The sequence below is a fragment of the Candoia aspera genome, chromosome 14 (assembly GCF_035149785.1).
Source record: "Candoia aspera isolate rCanAsp1 chromosome 14, rCanAsp1.hap2, whole genome shotgun sequence".
NCBI lineage: Eukaryota > Metazoa > Chordata > Lepidosauria > Squamata > Boidae > Candoia > Candoia aspera.
Window position 1 is genome coordinate 17,571,980 of NC_086166.1, and position 26,333 is coordinate 17,598,312.

At 48.3% G+C, this 26,333-nt stretch overlaps 1 protein-coding gene across 1 annotated transcript; it reads right to left on the bottom strand.

Moving 5' to 3' along the window:
• Nucleotides 1-930: 930 nt before the first annotated feature.
• On the bottom strand, nt 931-25,862 carry ZNF598 (zinc finger protein 598, E3 ubiquitin ligase). The gene is made up of 12 exons (XM_063315163.1): nt 25,571-25,862; nt 18,275-18,387; nt 17,339-17,468; nt 17,023-17,234; nt 14,667-14,884; nt 14,085-14,202; nt 11,992-12,170; nt 11,756-11,840; nt 10,347-11,116; nt 9,702-9,837; nt 8,174-8,318; nt 931-3,712 (listed from the first exon to the last, which is right to left on the bottom strand). Exons 1-12 carry the CDS (start codon nt 25,757-25,759, stop codon nt 3,350-3,352), a joined length of 2,658 nt encoding a protein of 885 aa, XP_063171233.1. The 5' UTR covers nt 25,760-25,862; the 3' UTR covers nt 931-3,349.
• Nucleotides 25,863-26,333: the final 471 nt, after the last annotated feature.

Sequence of the window (26,333 nt, forward strand, 5' to 3'; positions counted from 1 at the left end):
TCTTACCGTTTCCCTTCTGCAGAAACTAAAGGGTCCCAAATGCTATAATCCAAGAGTGGGCCAGAAGCTTCAGCCTTCCAGCTGTTGCTCCCAACACCTGCAACCTTTGGCCAGGATTGTCCCTCTTAAGGAATGGCATCGCTCTTCCCTCATTTTGGCTGCTCTTTTTGGCAGTATCTCTGCCTGCAGCTGTCCCCCAAGAGCACTGCAGGGATGGGCATACCACGTTTATGGAAAGGCAGACAGCATAAACTGTTACCACCTCAGCAGAAGGATGTTTCCTATTGGGTTCCCAGGCAGGGACATGGAGCCCCAAGGCCAATGTGAAGGAATCCGAGCCCGTCGCTTTCAAGCTGCTGGAAGTCAGCCAGAGCAGCATCCCCAGCACTCCTACTAGTTCCTCCTATGTCCCAGCAAACTGCAAATTGGGATTTCAAAGATGGTCATTTTTAAGCCTGGCAAAGGTTTTTCATTCTTAATGCTGGAGAAGCAGAAACAGGTTAATTCTCTATTCCAGCTACACAAGGCCTCCCCTTTCATGGTGCAGCATTTTTGCCTTGTCTTACAAAAGCAAGAAAACTGCCCTTGTTTTGCCTGACAAGTCCATCATTTACTTTTAATACAATGCAAAAGGCAACCTTCTCCATACAGATGCCTGCCTGCCTTGGGTTCTGGGTCTCAGCAGCCAGTCGGTGGCCTGCCCAACTGTGGATAATGCAAATCCAACACAATTGGCAGAGGCCCGGTTGGAGAAGAGCTTTCCCCCTACAAGAGAGAAAAGCCTGGAATTTGCTGCAATGCCATTTTGGCTTCACCTTATCTTTTGTCATGGTTAAACAGGGGATCAGAGAGGCAGATGCTTCTGTTCACCGTAACAGCAGGAAAAAAGTTGCCACTTTAAGTAATCCAACATGCACTGTGACAGAAAAGTGGACCATGTGAATTTTTTTTAATGTTTACATTTCTATGTATATAATTATAGCTATACATTTTGAAAAACAGATGATTAGTCTGTGATTGTGCTAATTTAATTGTTGGTGTTGCAATTACAACTTATTTTCCAATAAAGAGTTTAAAAGGAAGAGCATGAAACTTGTTAAAATGTTCCTGGGGAAGGGCCTGGGTAACCCAAACAGCTGGTGCAGACTTGTTGACAGCCATCCTCTTGGGCAGGCATGACAGCACTACCAACACTGCTTCTTTTCAGCCATGCGCCAAGGCATTCCAGGATGGCAGGCAACCGGCCTACCCCAGCCTGGCACCCCATGGGCCAAAACTGTCTTGCCTCTTGTGTAACAAGGAGCACCAGTCAAACCAAACCAGGGTTGCAACTGTATGCAACAGCTGCTGCTTTTTCTTCCACTGATGCCCCTGGAATGCTCAGCTGCAAAACTCTATATAAGGTGAGCCACTTCTGCTATTTTCAATGGAGAGCCCCAAGGAATCAGGAGGCTTGGGGCATAAGGGATCTAGCAGCCCCATAGAACGCCCAGGACGGATGGGTTTTGCCAGCCCACTAAGGTTTCATCACAGGGCCTTCGTGAAGTGAGGAAAAGGGGGATCTCCACCAGCAGGAGCAGGCCCAACTGCAGCTAGTGTCCAAAGGAGATCCTGAAAGTTGTTAAGTGTGAGAGGACTTCCTTGAACTGATTTGCACTTTCCATACATTCACTGAAGTTGAAAAGAGCCCTAAATTCTATTGTACTTGCACTGAACAATGTTGAAGGAACAGGAAAAAAATGGCTGAGAAGCACAGATTTTAAGACCTAGAAACAGTAATATAAATCTTGTCTAATAATATAATAAACCTCGTCTGAGACCTTGGGTAGGGGGTCTTCTTACAGGTCTTGCCAACGTGAATGAATAAAGTATTCCAGTTCATTTCAAAAGAGCCCCCAGTTTTGGCACTGAATGGCCAATTTGATACAGTGATGTGCTCTGTTATTAGTGACCTAAAAAAACACTAATAGCACATTTTTGCTCTTAAAAATTGAGGGACTACGGTATCAAATCTTCAGGAACTAACACCAGCCCACAAAAGTAATGTGGCAGATCCATAGATTGAGCTTTTCTCAGTTATGCTGTGCAAGACGTGAAATGGTTTCTGGATTCTTCCACTTTAAATACAGGCAGTGGGAAGTGGCACAATTCAATTATATGCCACATACATACACACATACGCAAAATAAAATTTATTTTTTGAAGGGTCCTATGCTGGGTGTTGAACACTCATATGTGGCTCTGTGTATGAGAGTGAGTGAGTGAGTGAGTGAGTGAGAGGAGAAAAGCACAGAAAATGATAAATTATATTTATAATGTCTGTTCTTGAATGTTACTATAAAAAGCTAGCGGTGCCTCTGATCAAGTTTACAGTATCAAGGCACCCTTCTGTGGAAGAAACCCAACTTCATTCTACCTGAGATGACCTGGGGAAGGAGCAGGACCGAGCTCACTGGCATCAGCCCTGGGCACCCAAAATTGTTGTTGCAGAGATGCAGGCAAGCAGCCCAGAGCTCCCTTTCCTGTTCAAAAACCACGTCAGGATGGCGTTGAGGCATCAGGTAGCAGCAGGAGGCGGTCACTGCTGAGCAGCATTTAATGAGCCACAACCACTCAAGGCAATGGAAATAACTGAACTCACATCACTGGGTAGAAATGCGCACTTACAGTGAGAAATAAAGAAAGCACCGAACAGTAGCTTTTCCCTGCATGCAATTCTAAGAGAACAAAATGAAAAGGCAAAGGTTTCCTTTGGGAAACAAACTTGGGAGAAAAAGGGCACCTGAAGAGCCCTCCTGAGTTCCTGGGCAGCTCTTCTTCATGAGGACCCTTCCCACTTGGAGAAGCAGCAAACTCCTCTCCGCAAAAAGCTGAGTTAAGGAAGGAGAAAGACAAACAGAGAAAGACCACACAGCACTTCTCTGCCCGAACCTATAGCCGTTCTCAACTCTCCCATCTTCTGGAATCCCTCTGTACAGTCCCTGTGAGCCACTCCGTTACTTCCCGGCAGCCAAACCCCAACTTCCCCTTCTCAAAAAGTAGCCACCCCCCGCCCAACATCCCCGCTGCGGCCAGCAAGTAGTTAAATGCTCACCTGCAGCAGCAAACTAACTGGCGGTAACCCTGCTGCTCCATCCTACTCCGGCGGGCAGAAGGACCCCGCCCAGTTTTTATAACAGCTGTGACTTCCTTCACCCTGTCGCTGCTTAACCCACCCCTGCCTTTCCTCCTCAGGCCCCCAAGGCCCTTGGCCCATGCACACCGCTGGCTACTCTCCCCTCGGTAGAGAACCTTCCCGAGAAGAGCAAATGTTCAGAGGGAGACTAACTTTATTGGTCACCCGGAACAGCTAACTGATGATCCGGCTAATGGCCTGCAAGGAAGGGAACTCGTCCTCCTCCAGGTGCAGGGCCTGGTGAGACAGGAGGTCCTGCTGGGTCAGCACCTGCTGGCAGGTGGGGCAGACGCAGCAGTTGAGGTCAGAAGCTGGCTCTGTCTGCCAAACCGTCTTCCGGTTCTTCTTGGATCTGCTCGAGGAGGAGGGGGAAGAGCCAGCTGGAGCGTTGGCCTTCAAGTCATTGTAAGCAGAAAGCAGTTCCTGCTGCTTGGCTGTGTCTGGCAGGAGGACCAAGAGCTCGTTGAAGATCTTCTTGAAGTTCTCGCCCAAGAGCTCCTGGCAGCTTTTGTAATACTGTGCTGCTGAAATCAGACCCTAGGAAGGAAAACTGGACAGTCAGAAAAAGGTTTTGGGAAATATGCAAAGAAATGAAAAAAGCTAAGCCTGGACTGGAGCTAAAACAACTGAAGTGGCACAAGTACATCAGGTCACAAACACGATCCCTGAATGCAAGAACGAAGAAGGGAGACCCTGCGAAAGTCCCTTCTCCATGGCTAAGGAAGCCATCCAGCAACAGGCCCTCCTCCCACTTGCAAAAGGATTTGGTGATTCCGGCAGGAAGAAGCAAGAGAGCAAACCTTTGTGGAAGACCCAGCCTTTCTCTCCCGTTAGAGAAACTGCTCAGAAACGGGATACAAAACAGCCCGATGACCATCCTGGCTGGGAGTACCGTCAGGGCCAGCTCCAACTCCAACTTCAAGGAATCTGAGGAGGAGACCTGTGGAACAGCAGCCTGCCTTGGACAGCAGCAGGGAGATGCCCAGGGCTGATCTGGCTGCAGAGCAGCCGGAGCAGCTGGAAGCACAGAGGATGCGGGGCCTGGCATGGGACCTCGCCCAGCCCTGAGGCACACAGGGCTGAGCGAGGGGCAGGGCAGGGCAGGGCAGGGCGGCTTGCACGTCTCCCTTTAGAGCAAGGGCATTCCCACCAGCGGCTGCTTGCCACCAGTGGGGGCTCTACTCGAGAGCCTCTGCTAGCAGCAACCCCTCACTGGGAACATCTGCTCCGCCACTGGAACTCTGGCTGCTTGCCTCCTGGAATCCTGCTGTTTGACCTCAGAGCGGAGGGTGGCCTCCGTCCGCAGGCTGGCCCTCTGGCCTCCCTGACGGCGGCTCTGCCTGCTGCTCGGGACTCACGTGCTTAGACGTTCCCTCAGGCAGCTGCTCAAGGAGGTTGCGGCTTGCATTTGGGCGTGCAAGTGCCCACACGCTCCATTTGTGCTGCCTGCATTTCCCATCCCAATAAAACGATCACAGCTTTATCCGTGCGTGCTGTGTGCGTTGGCTGGGGCCAGGACAGATACTTTGCTATCAAAACTTTTATCACTCAACTATTTCTCAGAGTACAAAGTCAGGAAGACACAGCCAAGCAGTGAACAAATCAAATGGCGCTCTGCTTGTCTATGCGCACTGGATCACAGCGTCACATGTGTGAGCTTCTGGAACCTAAACTCAGTCAGATCTAGAACATCCCCAATTACAGTTTGTGACGGATGTCCTAATCTACTTACAAAGTAATTCACAAATCCGAAGTACAGAATCACTTTCCATTTCTTGCCCTTTTTAATGAAGCAGAAGCAGATGAAGACAACAGGCAGATGAGCAAATTTTGGCAGCAGATTTTCCTGCCACTTTCTAAAATGACAATCCTATTTTGGGTGCCTCTTCGTTTTAAATATCGCTTCTGGACCAATCCCTGGTTTCCAAATTAGTGTTAAGGGACATCACCTTCTGCGAGTGGAGAAAGGCCCGGTTGGCAGAAGCCCTCCCCGCAGCCACCCTCACCGGTGAGGACCACGTGCCTTCTGCCAGGAGCAGCTTTGGAGCAAGGTTCCTTTCAGTGGGCAGTTCTGATTCTCACTTACAGACCAGGATGAAGGGGCAAAAGTCTCCCTTCCCACCTTCAGCTAAGAGGTTACGATGACCACCTCTCAGGCAAAGCACCCTTGCTCTGCCTCCCTGTCTAAACCATGGGAGGGTGGGAAAGAGTAAGACCCATGTAAGGAAGCAGCTCTTCATCTTCAAGCAGGAGGATCTTCAGGCAGCTCAACAATAGAAACGGTTCAGACCACAACACTAAGCTGAAATAGTTCAAGTTCTAAAGCACAAGAGCTGAAGCCGAGCTCAGCTGAGGTTCTGAAAGGAAAGAAGAGGCACCAGCCAAACCTCCCCGGGGGGAGCAGAAATGTCATAGCTGAAGAGCCCCCCTCAGTAAGGGCGACTCCCCCAACTTCAGGGGACAGGAACACTTGCAGAACGGACTTATAACACCCTGCCAGTACAGATGGGAGACAGCCACACCAAAAGTCCCAGTTGTACTACCAGCACAGGCAGAACAGAGTTCGAAGCTAGATGTCCTGAAAGCGCTACCGGTTCCCCTGTCCTTTCAGGGCTCTTTCAGCTTTCCCTCAGAGTCTGTGTGCTGCTCACGGCTGAGGCACAACAAGCTCTCACCCGGTTTCTGAGCATAATGCCAAGTCCCCAAGGATTTGGTGGGAGATTGGTCAATTAGCCTTTTTTCACTCAATCATGCATGTGATTGAGCATGCCCAAGGGAACACTTCCATGCCTCTTAATGCCAGAAGATATTAGCTTTCAACAAATTGCTAAGCCCAGTTCTTCTAGAGGCTTTTGGTTGAACTAACACATTTATATTTTGAGACCCTGTATGAGCTTGTGCTGGACTCTGAAGAAGCCAGACAGAAAGAGTATTGAGATGTTTGAACTTTGGTGTTGGAGAAAACTCCTGAGGCAGCCATGAAAATAAACAAATGGATCATTGAACAAAGCAATCTAGAGTTCTCACTTGAGGCACAAATGACCAGGCTCAAATTATTCTACTTCAGAGACATTATGTGAAGACCCAGTGCTCTGAAAAGTCTATAATGCTGGGAAAGGTGGAAGGAAAGAGAAGAGGATGACAACCAGGAGCAAGGGGGATGGACTCAGTTTCAGCAGTGACGGGTGCACCACTGGAAGACCTGAAGGACCACTTCAGAGACAGACTGTCATGGAAAACAGCTATCTATGTGGTTGCTAAGAGTCGACACCAACTTGAGGGCACATAATCAATCCAATCAGTTTGTGCACATTTATGCTATTGTATTTGGGGCTTCTTATAATTAAGCCGGGAGGGAGGGAGGGAGGGAGGGAGGGCTGTGAAACCCACATTTTCAAAGGTAACACAGGTGTGGGGAAGGGTAAGGGGAAGAGGAATGTCACAGAGGACTGTCAAGGTTCTCCCCACCTCTTGCAGATTCTCTTCCCGAAAAGGGCACCAGGCTGGCTTTTTTTTAGCAGCCAGGGTTATCTCTGATCCTGGAGCAGGGAAGAGTTAGAAATGGCTGGGAGGGCAAAAGGGAGAACCGGTGAGCAATGAAGCAGTCACTTCTTTGATGGCAGAGATAACATAATTTTCAAGGACTTCCTTTCCAAATCCAATTCTTGTAGAGAATGAGGAAAGACTGGGAGAGAAGCACAAATGAAGGAATCCTTCTTCTTGGGCCCAGTAATTATTTTACTGTTCACAAGTGTTTTCCTCAGTTCCTGGAACGGTTGGAATTTTGCTAATTTAGACTAGTCTGGAAACAGGGCAGGAGGGTCAACAGCCCTCTTAATGTTGCTGTTAATTTTGCAACCTGACCTAGACAACAAAGCATTCCTGGTGTGATTTGGTGAATTTGCCCCAGAACCTGGGTTTTCTTTGTGCCAAGTTTGAGTAAGAAAAGAAGAGGGCCTGTACCAGCATCAGTGTCTAGTAGCAAACATTCAGTTATTAGATTTACATCCCCCTTTCATTCCTGAGCTCAAAGAGCAAGGCATTCCCCACTGTTCTCTTACAGCTGCAGTGAGTGGCCCAAAGTCATCCAGTAGCTTCTGTGGCTAAGGATGGAGTAGAACGTGGGTCTCTCTGTTCCCAGTCCAGCACCCTCACTGCTACCCTGCATCAGCTCTCAGACTTAATGGCTTTAAATCTGGTTCAAATCAAACCTTTATTATGGCCTTATTTGGGCCAGAAAGCACAACAACAAAATACACAGACCTCTAGTTATTAATAGAAGCTTTTAAAAATGCAGTAAAATTACATAAAATACATTATTATAGTAACTGTACTACAAATAGCAGTGGCAATCACCAAAATTTGTGCTAAACGTCAACCGTAGGCATGACGAAAACAACAAATGGTAGCACACAATTGGGCAACTGGGAAAGATATGCCAGCGTCCTGGTCAGATAGCAGCAGTAACAGATGGACATTGTGCTTTCTACCAGGGTAGTTCTTTAAAATGGAATAAATATATATCTTCCTTGAATCCCACAAAGGAGCATCTGGCTTAGGGATTCCACTGCTGAACAGGGATGTTCTTATACCGCCCCACAGAACTGCAGAGGGTAGAGCATCCAACCTAGCCAAGGGGAAAGCCCGACAAAATTTCCAAATTACAACTGAAGAGAGATAAGAAGATGGCACATGCCCATTTGAGGAGAATCCATAAACTGTAGGGTTGGATACCAGGCTTAAGATGGTTTGAAAATCAATATCCCAGATACGTTGTTTAAGATGACTCCTGGCTGGCTGAGTATTAATCAGCATGCCAGCCTCACATCTACCAATAATAATCTATAATTTCTCACAAAGAAATGCTCCAAGAATTAATGCATGCATTAGCAAAAGCACATAAAAACAGAAACACAATTTGGCAATATTGGGGAAAAACCCGCAAGCATCAGCTATCCCAATGGAATTACCTGGAAAATTAATTTCTTGACTACTCACCTGCCTGAACTGCCCCGAGTATGTCTTAAATTTGTTGAACTGAGATTCATCTTCTTGAAGAAATTCTTTGATTGACTGAATTAGCTGGATGTTCCGTTGCTGGAAGTTTTCCAGGATCAGATAGGGTCCCTGACAGAGTTTGGTCCTGTTTTCAGAAAAGAAAAATGTAGGTATCTGTGCAAAGTTGCTTATAGAGAAGCACTAGGAAATCTACTGGTTGTTCTTCGAAGGTGTGATGAATATCCCCAGCCAGAGCCCAGAAGCAGAGATCCCCAGAGTCGGAAGAGGCCGCCACTTGCACAGTGCCAGAATCCAAATGAAAGCATCTCAGACAGGTGCCTGTCCAGCCTCTGCCTGAAAACATCCAACACTACTTTATGTCACCTAGCATTTTTACTCTATCGTGCCATGGTTTCCTCCTGTGCAATATCCCTTCTGGCATTTGAAAAGTGCTGTCACAGATCCCCCTAATGCATTACAAGAAAGGGGAAGGCTGCTTCAGAAAACAAGGCCAAAGGTATTTGCTTGATTTTAATGAGCTGCATCCTCACTTTAGAATTGTTGTTAACAATAAAAAAAATAGGCACAAAATGTTAGGGCGGTGGAGCAATGGAGATCTGAAGGGCAAACGGTGATGTGGAGTGCACCAAGGAACCCACGTGGCACCTGTCCACAAGCTCATGCAGCTGCTGTCACACAACCCCAGAAAAAGATGTCTTTGTTTTGAGGAGGTGCCGACAGAGGCATCATGAAGTATAGCCATGAAGAAAGAGAGAGAAAACATCTCAGCAGGGACAGCAGCTGGTCAACTAACTTGGTCTGAACTTGGAAGTGAAGCAAATTAGTACTTGGATGGGAGACCACATAGAAACACCAAAGCTATAAGCTAAGACCAAGAAGTTGAAAACACATTGTAGAAGCCCACAATGGCAAACCATTTTCATATTGTTGACAAAAATCTGAATGGATGTGTCCAAGTAGTCCTCAAGATTCAAGCTTGAAAGTCTTTATCATTTTATATATAAAATAAAAATAAACTGTTGGAGGTCTGGGAAAGGGCACTCTAATGTCTAAGAAGCCTCCTTACTCCTTTTTTATCTGTTTTGTTTTATAACTCCTTTCAACAGAAATTCTTCTCAGTGCGCCTTACATAAAGGAAGACTCTCAAACTTAATTAAAATATGAACAATGTAAATCTAAGCAGTAGTAACAAATAAAACAAAGAGGCCACAAAATGTTAGCAGCCTGATTTAAAATATGAATATAAAACTGATAAGCATAAAGAAAATCTCAACAGCCTTGGAAAGCCAAGAGGCTTCTGCCTTGTGCAGAAAACACCAGAAAGACCCCTGTGGGGAGAGCACCCCTCTTTGACACTTCTCCCGCAGCTCCCAAAGGCCTTCCTCCTCCGTCTCCATCCGCACCACTTGAGGGCAAGGGGCTGAGCAAACTGGCACAGGAGCCACTAAGTAAAGGAGGAAATCAGTGCTGAGCACACGTTACCCCGAAGGGCTACTCTTACACTTACTCTTTCACAGGAGCCGGGGCATTTTCTGAGATACTGGTGGGCAGAATAGGAGTGAAGCCAGGGGGTGGTTTACTAAGAGGCACCGACAGCCCAGGAGGGGGTGGGGGGCTATTAAGTAGCACCACAGAATTGAAACCTGAAAAATAGGAGGGAGAAAGTCGTTAGAGCCAACACTGATGGTACCCGCAGGCTGCGTTTTATTCATCGCTCTTTTGCACTCCTTGTATCCTAACAACGACCCCAGTTCAAGAAAGATTTTATAAAGCCAAGCAGTATAAGAAAATCAGGTGCGAAGCATATGTGACTCAGTGACGGAAGATGTCTGAGCCACGTGGCAAGATCTCAGGGCAGCTCCTGCTGAAAGAATCCCAGGCAGATGATCTGGAGAGGTAGATGACTGAGTGAACGGTCAAGATCTGACCCAGTGGCTATATCTACTACATGCCTGACCAGCTCTCAATCCAGGGCTTGTGAAATGTCTCCTGTCATGACCCAAATGTTTTCAGACCCGTCATAAAGAGTTAGAAACTTATGCCGTGGCTTCCCAAAGCCAAATTCAACAACCACGGCCATATTTTGCTTTCCTACAACTCTGCCAGGCCCTTCCCCAACCAAGCGTGAAGGAGGAGCGCCTACGGCCTTTACCTGGGGGCGGAGGCATCCGAGGTGGCCCGGCGTTCCCAAGGGCTGGAAAGTCTTCCTGAGGCAACAGGCCCTGGCCACCCACTGGCGGTTTCTTAAGGCCGGAGGGCTCTTTGGAAGCACTGCACAGCAGCACGGGCTTTTCTGAGTGACCATTCACCAGAGCAGCAGACGCACTGGGGAGACTAGGACTGGCAGCGACGGTCAGGGGGTGCTCAGCATCTGCTCCCTTCTCTAGGGAGAGGGAGGCTGGCATCTCCTGCAACGGCGGTGGTGAGGCTGCTCTCGGTTTCTCAGTCCCAACTTTCTTCTTTTTACCCACTTTGACAAAAGTCTGAGAGCCGGAGGCTGCCAGCAACGAGGACACGTCCACCATCGTCGGTGCACTTCGGGCCTCCTGAGTGGCTACGCTGCCCCCACTGTCCTGGGCATCACCAGGAAGCATCACCTTGCTCTTTTTGCTGGCTTTGCTGCTGCTGGCAGAGGCACCTTTTCTGGCCGGCTGGCCGGCACTGCTGGTGGCGGCTGTGACAGTCCTGGCCACGCTTTTACTGGAGCCGCTGCTCCAGGCCGAGGCGAGGGTCGACACCGTCTTACTGCTTGGCTGGACTCTGGAGACCAGGGCGGGGAAGTCCTCCTCCTGAAACGCCGCCTTCTGGGCTGTAGCCGTGTACGACAAGGGCATGGCGGCCGAGAGCACGGGGGGGGCGGAGGAAAAGGAGAGGCTGGGAAAGTCCTCTTCGTCGAGTTTTACTGACGCCAACTGAGAGGAGCTGAAAGAGAAACTGCTTATGTGGGACGACACCTCTCCGCCCCCCCCCCATCTTGAGGCAGAGATGCTCATCCGTAACTCCATGGGGGGGCACAGGCAGGTGTGGGACTCCTTCCAAGCCCAGCTTGAGCCTCAGTGGACCCAGAGGGTAGAGGTGCAGCCTAGACCCAGGGCGGCATCGGCAACCACTGGAGACTTCAAGGCACTCTGGGTGGCTTAAAAAGGCCCAAACGTTTGGTGGACGTCCAGAGGGGAGCAATTTTGACACGGGGGGTGGCCCTGACCAACACGCGAGGCCGAGTCCTTTCCCGGCCAGCAGGAGAAGGCAAACACAGCCTCACCCTCGCCAGCATTGCCAGGCTCCAAGGCTGGAGGGAGCTCCCTAGAGGGAGCCCAGGGCACAGGCTGACCTTTGCCCCACAACTCAGACCAGCCGGCGCGAGGAAAGGGATCAAGGTGTGGAGGGAGGAACAGGGGTGTCTGTGCGGACCGAGTGAAGGGCCACCACAGCTAGAGACGGGAGAGGGGTCTTGACGCTGCCTTAGCCATCATGCTGTTTCTGCAAGGCCTTCCTCACAGCGGGAGAGGAGCATTCCTGATCTTTCGGCCAGCTTGTTTCTCCACGCAATCCAAGACTCACCTCTGCACAGAGTTCGCAGCTGACGAGCCAATGGCAGGAAAGTCATCTTGGCTTAAGGCAGCCTTACGAACCACTTCCTTAGGAACTTAGGAAAAACAGAAAACAATCTAACCAAAAAGGCCACTGAGAACTTCTTGAGGGCTTTATGGCAGCAAGGCAATCATCCCTCCAATACAAAGGAGCCCAGCGTCTGCGACAGAGCACACCGCAGCTTTTCTGGGCAGAGGGAGGCTCACCTGGGGCTTCGGATGAAGGCTTCAACCCACGCTTAGAGAGAGCTGTGTCAGGATCTTTGGCATCTTCCTTCTTGGCCCGGGAGTTGTCCTCTTTGTCTTCCACCCGTTTTTTCTCCTCTTGCCTTTTGGCAGCTACTGATGCCCGAACAGCTGCAGCAATGTCTCGGTCTTCCTCTTCTCTGCAGAGGTTTTTGAAACAACACAACCAAGACAGGTCACAGAGAGGCTTTCTCATACTTCCCAGGAGGGGTGTGCCATCTGAGGTGCCATCACTTCTTCAGAACAAGCAACACCAAGGTATCAGGGGCAAGGCTCAGGGAAAGCAACCTTTTATGGGAGGGGGGAACACCAGGAAGAAATTATTAACCCAGGCAGCGCTCACAGCTGTAAGAGCCAACAGCCAGTCACGGCTGCCCCCTAGAACACAGCAGAGCAAAATGCCCCTTTCGCCCAACTTGCCACCGCCTCTTGAACGTGTGTAGGTGTGCCCCACAGTCAACACTTTGCAGAGAGTGGTATCAACCTCTGCAGCATCCTCTTGCCCAAAGCCTTTCATTTTATAGTATCTGGCACTGGGGACCCACCAGCTGCCCAAGCACAGAACAGCCGTTACTCTCCACATGCATCTGGAATGCAGCCTCATGCCCAGCCCAGACTCCAAGGACTTGTGGGGGGGGGAAGCCTGTGATGTGCCTGAGGCTGACTCTGCTGGCCCTCACCCTGAGTAGCTGAACGCACTGTCAGATGAGGAGGAACCTGATCCCAGGCAACTGCCTGGCCCCCAGGCCTGCTGCTCTCTGCACTGCGCGCACAAACGGCACTCGGCAGGTCTCCTCATCTGACATGGGCTGTCCTGGCCTTAATTAGGTTGCACCCAGCAACAGCTTCCCAGCCACAGCCCACTGCAAACAACCTTCTAATTTAGATTCTGTGTGCCTGAAGCCTTGAGCCTCTTGCCTCCTGAACCTCCGTCACTCTCATCCTGGACCAGCTGACACCCACCCACAAATGTCTAGGCTCTTGGACTGTGACACGACAACACTTCTGCCCGCTGCTTGGACATCTTTGCAGACAAGCTTCAGACTGTGTTTGGGACTTCCCTAATGGGCAAGCAATTGCACCCATGCTCTGTGCTGCGGCCACCAGGGCTTTAACACTGAAGTAAATTCCTGAAACCTGATCTCTGAGTGTGCGTCCTTGGCCAGGAAGAGGAGAAGAAAGTCTGCACAGCCCCAACCCATGTCCTTGGTTGTAAGCCCCACTAGATGGACCAGAGTAGGAAATCAACTCCACAGGATGGCTAAATTTACTTTCATTGAGATGGGCAAGAATAACGAAATCTTGCAAGTCTGATTGTGCTGTACTACTCCCCACCCACCCCACTTCTTGTACTCCAGTGAATCGGAGGCGTCTGCCTAACCCACTTCTGAATGTTTTAGACCAACAAACGTAAAGCATCTGTAACAGTTATCTACAAAATATTCTTAAGTTACCAAAAATACCACAGTTCATACTTTTTAAGAACTCTTCCAGGTGTTTCAGTAGGAACTTTCCCTTCATCTTTCTCCCTGAGCCACAATATTACCATATACAGTTCTTGTCTTGGACATGCAATTGTAAACTATCAGGAAAGGGCTAAAAAGGCGAGCAGGCCAAAATATGAACAACTGTGCAGCCAGCCTCTTTCAGCAGGCAAAAATCACGAATGGCTTTACCTGGACAAAGGCTGCAGACCACAGAAGTGGCATGCAGTCATCAAGCTCAGTATAGGTTATGCCCTGAATAGCAAAATCATGATTAAGGATGGTTAGAAACTGGAATGGGAGACTATAGTTTGAAGGAGGTTTTCCATTAAAGCAGGCATTTTCATAAGTTAACTTATAGAGCACAAGGCAGAAAAAGTATAAAACGGATCATGCTGTGAGAAGTAAATTGAAATGTTTTTATAACAGGCTTCCTTTATATTGACTCTTCCTGCACAGGTCCCAGCCTTTGGATCTGACTGCATCCTGAAGCAAAATGGGTATTTCCCAATTTGCATTCCAAGTTCCTGCCTACCTAAATGGAAACGCCAAAACAACTGTTGCTCTTACCTCTTGTATCGCCAGCTGCCTCTCCTGTTTTGTTGCCCACCTCGTGGTCCTGACCTGCCTCCTCTCACATGCCTGTTATACCTATCAACTTCCTCATAGTCTTCACCACTCACAACACCTGGAACATAAACACACCAAAAAAATTCAGCTTTCTTTTTTGTAGAATTTTTTTGGGTTCTAGAAAACAATTTCAAGTTTGACTTATATGCGAGGCAAGTTAATTAACGTATTTATTCTGCATCTCCTAGTCAGAGGGGGGAGCAGAAGATATTGTCATCCTGGCATCCACAATTTCACCAGGCAAATCCCTCAAACCATAAGCACTGGAAACTTGAAATACTAAAGCTAAGATTCCAAAAAAAAAACCAACAACTGCATTTTTCACTAAACATCTGAGCAGGTATTCTGTGTTTTTTCTATACTATCAGAAAATAGAGTTCTCAAAGGAAAGGTGAAAGAGTAAATGAAAAGGCAAATCAGAAAACCATGATGCCCAGGCATGCCAAAGGAACTGAGCAGGCATTTCCACATCACAGGGAGTCAGCCACTAGCGTCTCCCTCCCCCTCCCCGCCCCAGCATACCCTCGCTTCTCCGCTGATGTCTTGGGGCGTAGCTGAACTGCAGGTCAATCTGCCGATTCTGCCTGGCTTCAGCCCGGTTTTTGCTGTGACAAGCCGTCTTGTGTGCTTTGTAGTCAATTTCAGTCCGAAAGGCGTGGGTGAATTGCTCGGTGCTGCACCGGCCCTCTTCGCAGAGGAAGTGCTTCTCCCGGAAGTGCTCACGGAGATACTCATAGTCACTGCAACAGGAGAGAGAGACACGCATTGGCGCGTGGGGGCTCCATTTCACGCTCAGACGGAGATGGTGACGGAAAGGGAGGCCATCCCAAAGCTATTCCAAACCGGGCTGGTTTCTTGAAGGATTCTGCAACCTCATTAATGGTTTTTGAGCACAAACCTTAAAGTACCCACCTTTTCACAGGTATTTTTATCATGGAGTTAGAAGGGACATCAGAAGTCAGGCAGTTCAACCTCCTTCTTGTGCAGGATCTGCTAAACCTTCTGGACAAGGGGCTGTCCAGCCTATGTGTGAAGACTGTAAGTTTACGAGGCAACTATTCCACCATTTCAGCTGTTACCATCGAAAAATTCCTCCCAATACGCTACCTGAATCAAAAGCCACTGACCAGTTCCGTACCTTCAGAGATCTGAAGACTGCTGTCATCTCTCTCCTCAGTCTTCTTTTCTACAGGCTACACATATGTAGCTTCTTAAACTGTTCCTCATAGGACCTGTTTTCCAGCCCCCTCACCTTCTGAGTAGCCCTCCTCTGAACTCGCTCCAGTTGTCAACTCTGATACCAAGCACTGGGCACAGTATTCCACAGGAGGGGGAATGAGGGAGAGCAGAGTCCAGTAGGTCAATTACTTCTCATTATCTGGACTTTAAGTGTCATGAGCACTGCTGGTGAGCAGGAGGGGGCCCCTATCCAGGGGGGAAAACGCATGCGTAGTAGCAAGGAGTTGAGCAGCCATTCAAAGAGACACAGATCAGACCCGCCTTGACTTTTGGGGTTTATCTGTATGGGTTTTCTCACGCTTCTTCAGTTTGGTAGGATTTTCTGTCTACCGTAGCAGTAATAAAACACTAGAGACTTATTCCTCATCTCGGCGTGGTTCCTGCTTGTCAGGACATCAATCCTACCCAACTGAAGAAGCATGAGAAAACCCATACAGATAAACCCCCAAAGTCAAGGCAGGTCTGTTCTGTGAATGACAGCTCAAATTCTCTCTACTACGCATGCGTTTTCCCCGCTGGATAGGAGCCCCCTCCTGCTCACCAGCAGTGCTCATGACATTAAGCTTCTATTAGTACAACGCAAAACAGCATTTGCTTTTCAACAACGGCACCACACTGCTCACATTCAACTTGTGATCTACTAGAACACCCAGATCCTTTTCATGTGAACTAACCTATATACTTGAATTAGTTTTGATTTTAAGTACCTGCACTACACTAAGATAGTGGCATTTATATAGTTCTATTATATCTTTCCTGTTACCTTCACTGTTTATCTTGTTTTTCAAATTTTAAATAAGCGCAATCTCTCCAGAGAATATTGGCAATTAGTCAGATTAACACCACAATGAACAAGCAAATAAAGGAGGGGAGAGAATGAGGCTAGGTTGATTACCAGCATGAAGACTGTCAACCACAGCACGGCATGGCACATCATTTTGTGAGCTATTACTGTCTCCCACCCAACACTACCTCAGGTGGATGCTGCAAAGTGTTTCAGGGTCAAAGATGTAGTCTGAGCAACTGCTGTGATAGAAAATGTTAGGACAGCCTTCTTTCCATCAGGATTTGCAGAATTGCAGAAAACTCTGGGAGCTGAAGGATGCCCAAACTGGTAAAGGCTGTACTGGTGGTAGAAAAAGCACCCCAGACATGTCACCCATCTCCCAAAGGGACAAGGCTTCGACCTGCAGGCAAGCCACCTGTATCGAAAACCTAAGTGTAAGGGGCTGTGACCGTAGACAGTAAAGAAGATGATCTTGGTGGAAACGCACAGGACCATTACTTGGGCAAAAGGAGCTGAAACATTTTTAAAGTCCAGAACAACAAGATAACACTCAGAAGCGTCTCAGGCAGACACCTCCCTAATTCACTGAATTGTAAGGCGGAAGAGGTACAGCACCAAGACTGATGTCAGCCCCACTGGGTAGACCAGACCAGGAAACCAACCCCACAGGAAGGCTAAAACTACTTCTGCTGAGACTGGCAATCTTGCAAGCCTGATTATGTTGTGCCTCCTCCTTTCCATAGTTCAGTGAATTAGGGAGGCGTCTGCCTGGGCCATCTGGGTATTTCTGTCAAGGTCCTCTTCCTTACTCTCTACAGTGACAATCTTGGGGGCTCAGCTGGAGTCACAGACCTGTAATATTCTTGAGCTCCATCGGAATCACAGAAGTGGCAGAAATAGTGGTCTCTCCTCAGGTGCTTTAGTAACTCATCGTTATCCAAATATCGCTCATCACAAAATTTACACAGGGGATGGCCACGGTGAGATGTGTCATCAGGATCCCCATGGATTCTGTGCCGAGCAAGATCCTTGCGTGAATACCATTTGCGCTCATACGTAAAGATCTGAAATACAAGATAGGATATCCTTCATTTTCAGCAGAAATAGGTTCCCCAAGACTCAAGCTTGCCTCATCCCCTTTCAGCCTGCGTAACTCTCAGCCACTTGCCTTCAGATGCTTCACACAGAGTTTGCAGCAAAAGAGCTCATGCTGCTTCCTCATGTGCTGCTCCAAGTCTACAATGGTAGGAAATGCCCGGGATTCCAAGCAGAGTGGGCATTCATGCTGCAAGAGTTTCCTGAGAGAGGAAAAGATGCTAAGGGACAATATTCACAGACTGCAGGATGCCTCAAGCACTCTTATTAGTTCTCACATTAGTGCATCTTTCCCTCCGCAAGCACACTAATTTCACAGCAACTTTTAATTGTTTTTTCTTCCTTTCCTATGGTTGTGGCTGTTTACTAAATAAATACATAAACATAGAATTTTGCATAAAGAAGAGCTAATGAGTTTATTTTGCATAATTCCTTTTGCACAGTGCAAGACTGGTTTCCTCACCAGAGAAGCCTTGCTTAGCTGCCTCTCTGACGCCTAAACAGATAAAAGAGGCTAGTAGCCATAGGGCAAAAAATTCCAGGTACAGGTCAGTCCACCTTCTCAACATACATACATACATACATACATAATAGTTCACATTTGAAAGCAAAAGTACTTGTCAGAATTCTTGCACTGGCACATATTTTTCTTAATAATCCATACTAATCAGAGCTCAGAGAAACTTGTTCCTTGATCTTTTCCAAGTTGCTACAGGTTCTGGCAACAAAGTGCTGCCCAGAGCATCTCCTGGAAGGGTGCTTCATTCACTCTCCAATAGCTCAAGCAGCCCCAGACAATTTCTGAAGTGTACGTGACATGGAAATCATAGCTGTTCCTCTGCTGACTGGCCAGTGTACCTGTATTATCCTAGGAGAATACTACTCCCTTTGGGGGAGATGGGCAGTGACGGAAGTTTGAAATAGGAAGGAAGGAAGGAAGGAAGGAAGGAAGGAAGGAAGGAAGGAAGGAAGGAAGGAAGGAAGGAAGGAAGGAAGGAAGGACATTTACCTATAGAGAGCATAAACCTTTCCATCAGTAAAATAGATATCATATTTCTTCTCATGTTGTAACTGGCTGAGTATTATTGTTGAAAAGGGTGGCAGCTTCTTCCCAAAAACCACCTGTGGACAGAGAAGTGCAAAGAGTTAGGGAACACAGAATGTCCAGGCCCCTAAGAGCTTGCACAAGGAGGATCCACGGTGCACCTGATAGCAGAATTAATATTCACAGCGAGATCGTCGTACAGAGGAAGAATATGGGGAACTCAAATCCCAGATGAATGTCATCCTAACCTATCCTGCCCAACTGAAAGAGGAAAAACAAAACTGAACAGGCCCACAGCATATTTCTCCTGGCAGACCCAAAAGAAGGGAGGCAAAGGCCTCACCCGGCTTAGCTATTTAGCACGCAGGCACCTTGAGAAGTTCAACTTTTGCTTTCAGTGAAGTAGAGGCTTGTCTCATGGCTGAAGTAATAAGGTTAAAATGTGGGCAGCTGTTGTTGAAAAAGCACAGAGCATGTGGCAAATAAGTTCCTCATGCATTTTCACACTTTCCAGCACGGTAGGGGGAACAGAACTGCTCACAGCCGCTGCAGAGTTTATGTCTTCAAGGACTTTGAGGATGGAATCCTCTGCCCTCTCTGAGCTCTTCTCCACTGGAAAGGGAAAAGGAGTAGCCACTTTCTGTTTCCCTGCCCAGTGGATGAACTGCTTTCTTTATGCAGGACTGGAGAGTGAATCCCTCCAGGCCTCCTCCTGTACAAAGGAAGAGTGCATGTCTCTGTTATGAGGGGAGGCAGAGCATGATTGCACTTCTGCTCCCACTTGGAGAAAGGCCACGCAGTGGCAGCCAAGAGCGCCCCTTTTCCAGCTTGAATGGACTGCCTTCCGTGGGAGGGATTTTGTGGAAGAAAAGGATGCCCTGCCTGGCCCTGTATAGCAGAGGTGAGATTGTGTGGGTCATATCCACCCCGTGGGCCAAATGTTTGCCTCCCCTGCCTTAAAATGTCATTCTCCCCAACGCAATACAAGAACTCACACCTCAAGTTAGCAGCAACAGCTCTCATACATTTTAGGAATATCGGGGTTTGGAGGGGGCTTTCACTATTCTGAAGGGACAACCGAGATTACACCTCAACAATTTCACTGGAGCTTAAAATAAGTTAGCAAAGATCCATTTGTTATTCAACCACCTCCTTTAGAGGTAGGCTACCCAGCTGATGTCCCATTTCCCGCAATTTAAACATTATGTAAGAGGAAATGCCTCTGGCTAGTGACACACTGTTCTAGGAATAGATGGAATGCATCATCTAATCAGATACAAGGAAAAAAACCCAAGGGAACAAGCCACAAGAAATGATTGGGGAGATGCCTCCCTGGAGGAAAAAGATCAGGGGCAAAAGAAGCTATACGGAGGAGAGAACATCCCCAAGCCAAGGCCACCCATGCCTGTCCGAGGAGACAGATAAATTCATAATTGGCTTGAGCACCTTTTGTGTACTTCTCAGGCCACAAATGATGGAGCCCACACAAAAAACACCCCTCTACCAGAACAGACCCAGAAAGAGAAGCAGCGCTGCTGAAAGAAACCTCTTGTCCCTCAGGCTCACCAGCCTCAACCAGAGTGGTCCAGAGACTGGAAAGGATGGCTCCACCCTTCTTTTTTCTCTTCCTTAAAGATGCAGCAGTTCAACAGCAGAACTTAGACTGATTTGTAAGAGGTCCCAGGCCTACTCCAGCACTTCCTAGTGGCAGGAGAGGAGAAAGAAACAGGGAGAAACTCTGAAGAATCACTGCCAATTACAGTGGGCAAGAAGGGGTTTGACCCAGACCATCTCTTGGATGAGCTCTCCCGGTCCAGATGCCCTTCAGGGGTGCCCCGAGCACTTCCGGCCAATGTGCCTCTAGACCCTTGCTGCCAGGGTCTCCCAAAGGAAAAGGCCAGGAGGACGACAGCTGCAGAGAGGAAGGAGCTACTTCCCCAACGCGGCAGGGAGATCTGGACTGCCCAGCCCTCCAAGGCATGGCTGATTGGATGCCAACCACAAAACGGGGTATTCTCCTGGTTCCCAATTTAGCCCCGTTTGCTACTGCAAGCATTCAGTGTCCTGCCCACTGCAAGGTCAGCCCAAGGAGAGCTGAAGATCCCCACAATCTACTTGGACACGGAAAAAGAGCAGTAGCAGCAGCTCTGTACTACAAACCCAAAGGGGACAAACCAGATCACAGTTAAGGAATTAACAATGAACAGCTGCCTTTAAATTAAGCACAGGAAATACACATGGAAAACACACAGGAAATATCCCAGCAATTTTCTCTGCAGCATGGAATCCTCTCTTTAAAGAACTATCCCATTCTTTTTCCTGTTACCAATTCTCTTTTAATTAAAAAAAAGTTGCATTTACAATGAAAAAGCTGATAAGGGAAATACCTGATCTATGAAGATACAGCTATACAACTGAGCACCAGAAATCATTCTATTTATTCATATATTCATATACTATTTATTATAAATAACATAATCATAAGAATATGATTATGTATTATAACATTATTTGCTGAATACGTAAATGAGATACACCTCTCTGCGCATGATGCGGCCCACCTCAGACCAATGGCCCCTCAGACCTTCTGGGGCAGTGCTCTCTCCTGCCCCTCCCACCCGCTAAAGACCTTTCAGGTCTGTTTCCTCTCCTCAGATAAAAAACACAAATGTATCTTGTCCTACAGACTGGGAGCTGAAAAGCCCCTAATGCCGCCAGCGGGTAAAGGCCTTTCCCGCCAGAAGAAAAGAGCTCACTGGACCTTGATCCTCAAAGCAAAAACAAGCTGCTGTGCCCAGAGCAAAAGTGATTCACTTCTGACTGGATGGAAGCCAAGGAGAAAAAACACATTGTTCCCTTTTTTCCCAAAGGACCTGCATAAATAGCACCCACTCCACAGTAGGACGTCCCCAGCTAGAAGCCCACTGACCGCATTTACCCCACTTGTGCTCGTCCTTCCTTGCTAAATTAACTACAGCACCAGGCAGATCCCCAAGTACCCCAGGAGTATCGATGAAAAGGCCAGTTCTGCACCAGGGGCTGGCAAGGCCTTCTTATGCACCCTCTACTCATTTAGTGACCGCAATCCAGTCCTTAAATCGGAAGCGAAATGGTCACTAAGGGAACACGTGACTGAGAGAGTGCGACACTGTGAAGACCGCTGGTTGCTGCCATCTCATTTAGATAAAGTTCTCTTATGCAGCAACGCCAGCGCTGCACTCACTTTGTTGCCAGGTGCAGAAATATGGGCGTAAGGGTCAGAAAATGATTTTTTTTTTAAAAAATTGTTGTATTTGCAAATAGTTGCTAAACAAGGTAGCCGCTAAAGAAGTGGCTGTATAGGGGCTTTTCAGTATGGAAGGGAATGTTCACTGGCTTACAGATGGATCAGAAACAGGGAAGCTGACCCTGATGATGCCCCAAGATATGAATTCCAGCAGCCCTAATTAACAGACTCAACTGTTTGGAGACGATGCAATTTTTACACTGTAGGGTGAGATATAGGGTCCCAGAAGCATAACGGAGGATGCATGTACTCAAAACGTTGAGCATTTTTTGAATTGTGTAGAGAGATTATCAAAAAAATTCCCTGCATAATTTGACAATCCTACAAAATTTGAAGGATTCAGGTGAGAATTCAGAGGAACACTAGCAGAAACTTGCAAGGTACAATTCTCAGTAAGGGTAGGCTTAATCTTGAGTGAAGCAATGCCAAGGATCAGGAGATAAGGGGAAGTTGGACTGGAATAATGGCACAAGGCATTAGCATAGCCTTCTCCACCTCAGTATCTTTTAAATGTGCTAGATGACAATTTCCAGTTTGCCCAGCAAGAACAACAGTCTCTCACATCCCTAAAGCATCATGGGGAAGGCTACAGGAAAACCATACAAATTATTCTGAATTTCTTAGAGAAGCAAACGTCCTTATGCTAGGTATAACCATAATAAAATTTATCAAAAAAATAAAACATTTCTGAAAATGTATTTTTATTCTATTCTATTTCATTGGTTAAATTGGGGAATTCTGGGAGTTGAAGTCGACACATCTGAAAGTTGCCAAGGTTGCAAAACACTGCATTATAACCACCGGAAGAACAAGAAACCAAAGAAGCTTTATTGCACAAAGAAATCTGCCATGACTTAACCCACCAACAGGATGAGCCAGCGCCTCCATCCCCGTAGGGGTAGGAAACACCTAATCATTAGATTAAACGACTGCCTCACTCTTTCATTTCTAGTTAAGAAGTTATGAGGAAAGCAAGATTCTAGCAAATATTCCAAACTAGAGTACTGTGGAAGCCCAGGGTGGCTATGAGAACAAATGAAGCTCTACCGTTTGCCAGCAACTGTCCATGCACTTCGAACACTGCCTAGCTATGGAAAGGCTTTCGGCCAACAGGAAAGCACAGAACACAAAATTCTCCCTGTAATGTCTGTCTCAATCTATTGACACCACCCGTCCATCTTCACAGGAAGAGATGAAGTGTCCGCGGCAAGATGCTCTGCCGACCTCTCCCAGACGGGAGACGGGGGGGTGGGGTGGAGAAAAAGAGCTCCAACAACGGACCTTTCTCTTTCCACTAAAGGGAGGCTATTTCACAGTCATCGTGCAATGGCTTCCACCCAGTGTTCACACATTCTAGGAAATGGCGTGGCCTTTTCTCTACAGCTCCCAGATGGTATCATGAGCTTGGAGTGTCCTCCAATAATGTAAAGTATGTGGTTCTATTTTGATCATCAAAGAACTCACTCTCTGTCAGTCTTAAAACCAAATTTGAGGTCTTCCACCAGCAATACAAAAGTTTTCTTCTGAAGAAAAAACACAGAAGAGCAAAAGAAGAGAAAAAGTTAACACCAGTGAGACAAAAATGGATGCTGCACTTGTAGATAAATGTAGCCTGATACACCTGTCCATGCTTACATGGAAACCACCCAACACACCCTCAGGGCCGCCTATTCAAGGCTTTCTGGATGATGAGTCATAGAGTTGCAATGCTCTTGGAGTGAGGTCATTTTGTTCCCCCCATCCCCATTCAACTGGAATTTGCCTTCTTGAAACATAAATCCATTATTCTGTGTCCTTTCTATGCATTAACAGAGAACTAGGCCTTATACTTCTTTTTCTGTTACATTTCTTCAGGTACATATAAAACACTGTTGTATCTTCCCTCAGTTTCTTTTCATAAATGTGGTTTTTAGTCTCTGTTCATGTTCCCTGCCCTTTTATTAACCTATTTGTTTCTTGAAGTCATTCTTAAAGAGCACTATCTAAAACTAGCCACAGTATTCAAGGTGAGGTTTAATCACTGTAAAATAAAACTATTGCTCCCTCTGATTTCGATATATCTGTTAATGTAGCCTAGAATTGAATTTCCATTTTTAGCAGCCTTGTTACATTGCAGATTCATATTCAGTTTACAATCAGCTACTATCCCAAGCTCTTTTTCACACATACTACTAAGGCAAGTGATTTCCTATGCTATATCTGTGCCTTTGATTTCTTTTTTGTAAATGAAGTACTTGCTTTGGTTTCTATTAATTTTCACTGATGTTTACAGCCCACGTCTCTAACTTACCAAGATCATTTGGGGCCTTGTTTCTGTCTTCTAGTGTGGGATAGACTGGCTATCCCATCCAGCTTTGTATTATCTACAAATCTGACAAGCATTCTCCTCACCCTTCAGCCAAGACTGCACAACAATTAAAAAAAATACTGAAAAGCACCAGTCCCAGGACTGAATCCTGTGACTCCCCTCTTAAAATCTCACTCCACTTGGATCAGAAACTGTTAATGAGCACTTTCAAGGCACTTAACAGACATGCTAGCCATGCCATACTTATCTACCAGAATGTCATTGGGTATTCAGTCAAATATTATGCTGAAATCAAAATAAATTATATCCAGAGCATTCTCAAAATCTACTAAAGAAGTTATTTTATGATTTCAAAAAATGAAGTAAGGCATTTCTGTACAACTCCCATGCTCCATATCCACAACTGAACTGCTGTTGAATTCTTATTTTCAAGATGAATGGGGGAAGTTCGCAGGAAGCAATAATTAGCTATAATCATTCAACTTATCTTGGCCTGGCAGAGGATACTGAGCTATACAGAGACTAAATACGGCATTCAGTCCAAGAAACATTGAACATTCTCCTTTAATCGTGTCAACTACCATTCAGAGTTTTTATTAGTACAAAATTGGGCTTGAATGCCAGAAATCAATGAAAAGATATCCCCAGTTAAATAGCACCAAGCCTGCTTTAAAAAAACTTGCTTTAAAAAAGGAAACACTTCCGCTTAATACAAGCGCAGATAAAATTGCAGGCCATAAGTCCCATCTGACAAACAAACAGCAGACCTGTTTACACAACAGGTAGACCTTAATTTTCTACAAGGATGCATTCTTTAAAAAGATAAAAGTCATCTAACTGATCCCCCCTACCCTGAGCAAGAAAGGAGGGTCTCTGGAACAGTAAGAGACTTGCTAGGTTAATCCAGAGTGTGGTCAAGTCAACCGGGCAGCCCACCCAACCAGGGAGGAGGGCGATCCGACGTGGGGTCTCACTCTCCGCCGTCCCCCGAGCAGCTGATCCGGAGAGCAGAAGGCTTGATTTCACCTTCGCTTCGCCAGGGGAAGAACCAGTTCTCCCCAGAGGGGCCGGGCCGGCGCGGCTTCTACCCACCGGGTCGGTTCAGGCCTGGCCCTCCCGCTCGCAGCCCGCTGGGGGGCAGACGGAGCCTGTCTGGGAGAGGAAGCAAGGGGGCGGCCGGGCCCCCGAAGGCCCCCCGGGGTCGGTCCAGCCTCCCACAAGGCGCCCGGAGGCTCCTCCCGGGGCGCACCGCCACCTGCCGAGGGGGCCGCATTCCAGTCGGGCCGGGCGCGCCCGCAAGCCCAGAGGCCGCCCCGCGGCTGGCGGAACCGGCGCGCGCCCCCGGAGGCTCGACACCCTTCGCCCCCTTCCTCCAAGGCCGCCCCCGCTCTCTCTCCGCAGCAGCAGGGACCGCCCAGGTAGACTGCCCCCCAGGAAGGAGGCTCTCCACGCTCCTTCCAAGGCAGGACCGGGAGCGGCAGCCCCCCTTCCCCCTCGAAAAGTGCCAACGCCGCCGCCATCCTCGCCCTTTGTAACAGCAGCAGCGCAGCCCCCGGTCGCTTGCGCTACCCCGCCGAGGACGATGGGAGTCGTAGTCCACCACAACCAGGCGGCTGCGGCTGGCGCCCCACTCTCCACCGCCCCTTCCCCGGCGGGCGCCGCTCACCTGGGCCAGCTCCTCCCGGCAGACGGCGCAGTAGCGGACCCCGCAGAGCGCCCGCATCCGCACGGAGCACCGGTAGCAGATGGGGTGGTCGCAGCGGCCCAAGGCCACCACCTCCAGCTCTCCGCAGCACAGCACGCAGCTGCCCGGCCCCTCCGCGCTGCGCGACTCCGAGGGAGGCGAAGCCGCCATGGCACCGCACCGCCCGACTCGACGCGGCTGCCCGGACGGCCACGCCGCCGCCGCTGCTGCGGCCTACTAGGCCCTGCGCGCAGCCTAGCAACCGCCCCTCGCCCGCACAAAGATGGAAGCCTAGAGCGCCGCCCCCGCGCCGGGCCTAAGAGCAGACGGCCACGCCTTGATGGGCACCTAGGCCGCAGCTTCCGGGGTTCGCTGCTGACTTTTTTTCTTCCGAGAGCGAGAGCTGCCGGGAGAAGGCGGCAATAGGGAAATCTCGGATTTTGCCGGGGTTAAATAGGGCAGCAGCTTGCGGCTGCTTTGCCGAGGCCCTCCGACTAGGCAGCACGCGGCGGAAGAGTAGACTTTACATTCATCGGCCATTAAATCAGGCCCCTCTCTTCGCCCCTGTCTTATTCCGGGATCCCGCCCCGGGAGTTCCTAGTAGTGCCCCATCCAAGAAGTATCCCTGTTTAGCTTTTGCGGCCCGGCGAGGTCTTTCTGGAATCATGGCATGGCGGCGCCGGAAGGGACCACAAGGATCAACTGCTTTGCAGCGCTCAGGAAAACTGATTAAACCTTCCTCAGA

What these genes read in the sequence shown, in the direction of transcription:
- ZNF598 (XM_063315163.1), bottom strand. Translation starts at nt 25,759, where the DNA reads ATGGCGGCTTCGCCTCCCTCGGAGTCGCGCAGCGCGGAGGGGCCGGGC. An exon ending in GCCTTCATCCGAAGCCCCAG is followed by an intron (nt 11,841 to 11,991) that starts GTGAGCCTCCCT and finishes GTTTTTCCTAAG; the next exon opens with TTCCTAAGGAAGTGGTTCGT. An exon ending in GCCCCGGCTCCTGTGAAAGA is followed by an intron (nt 8,319 to 9,701) that starts GTAAGTGTAAGA and finishes TTCTGAAAACAG; the next exon opens with GACCAAACTCTGTCAGGGAC.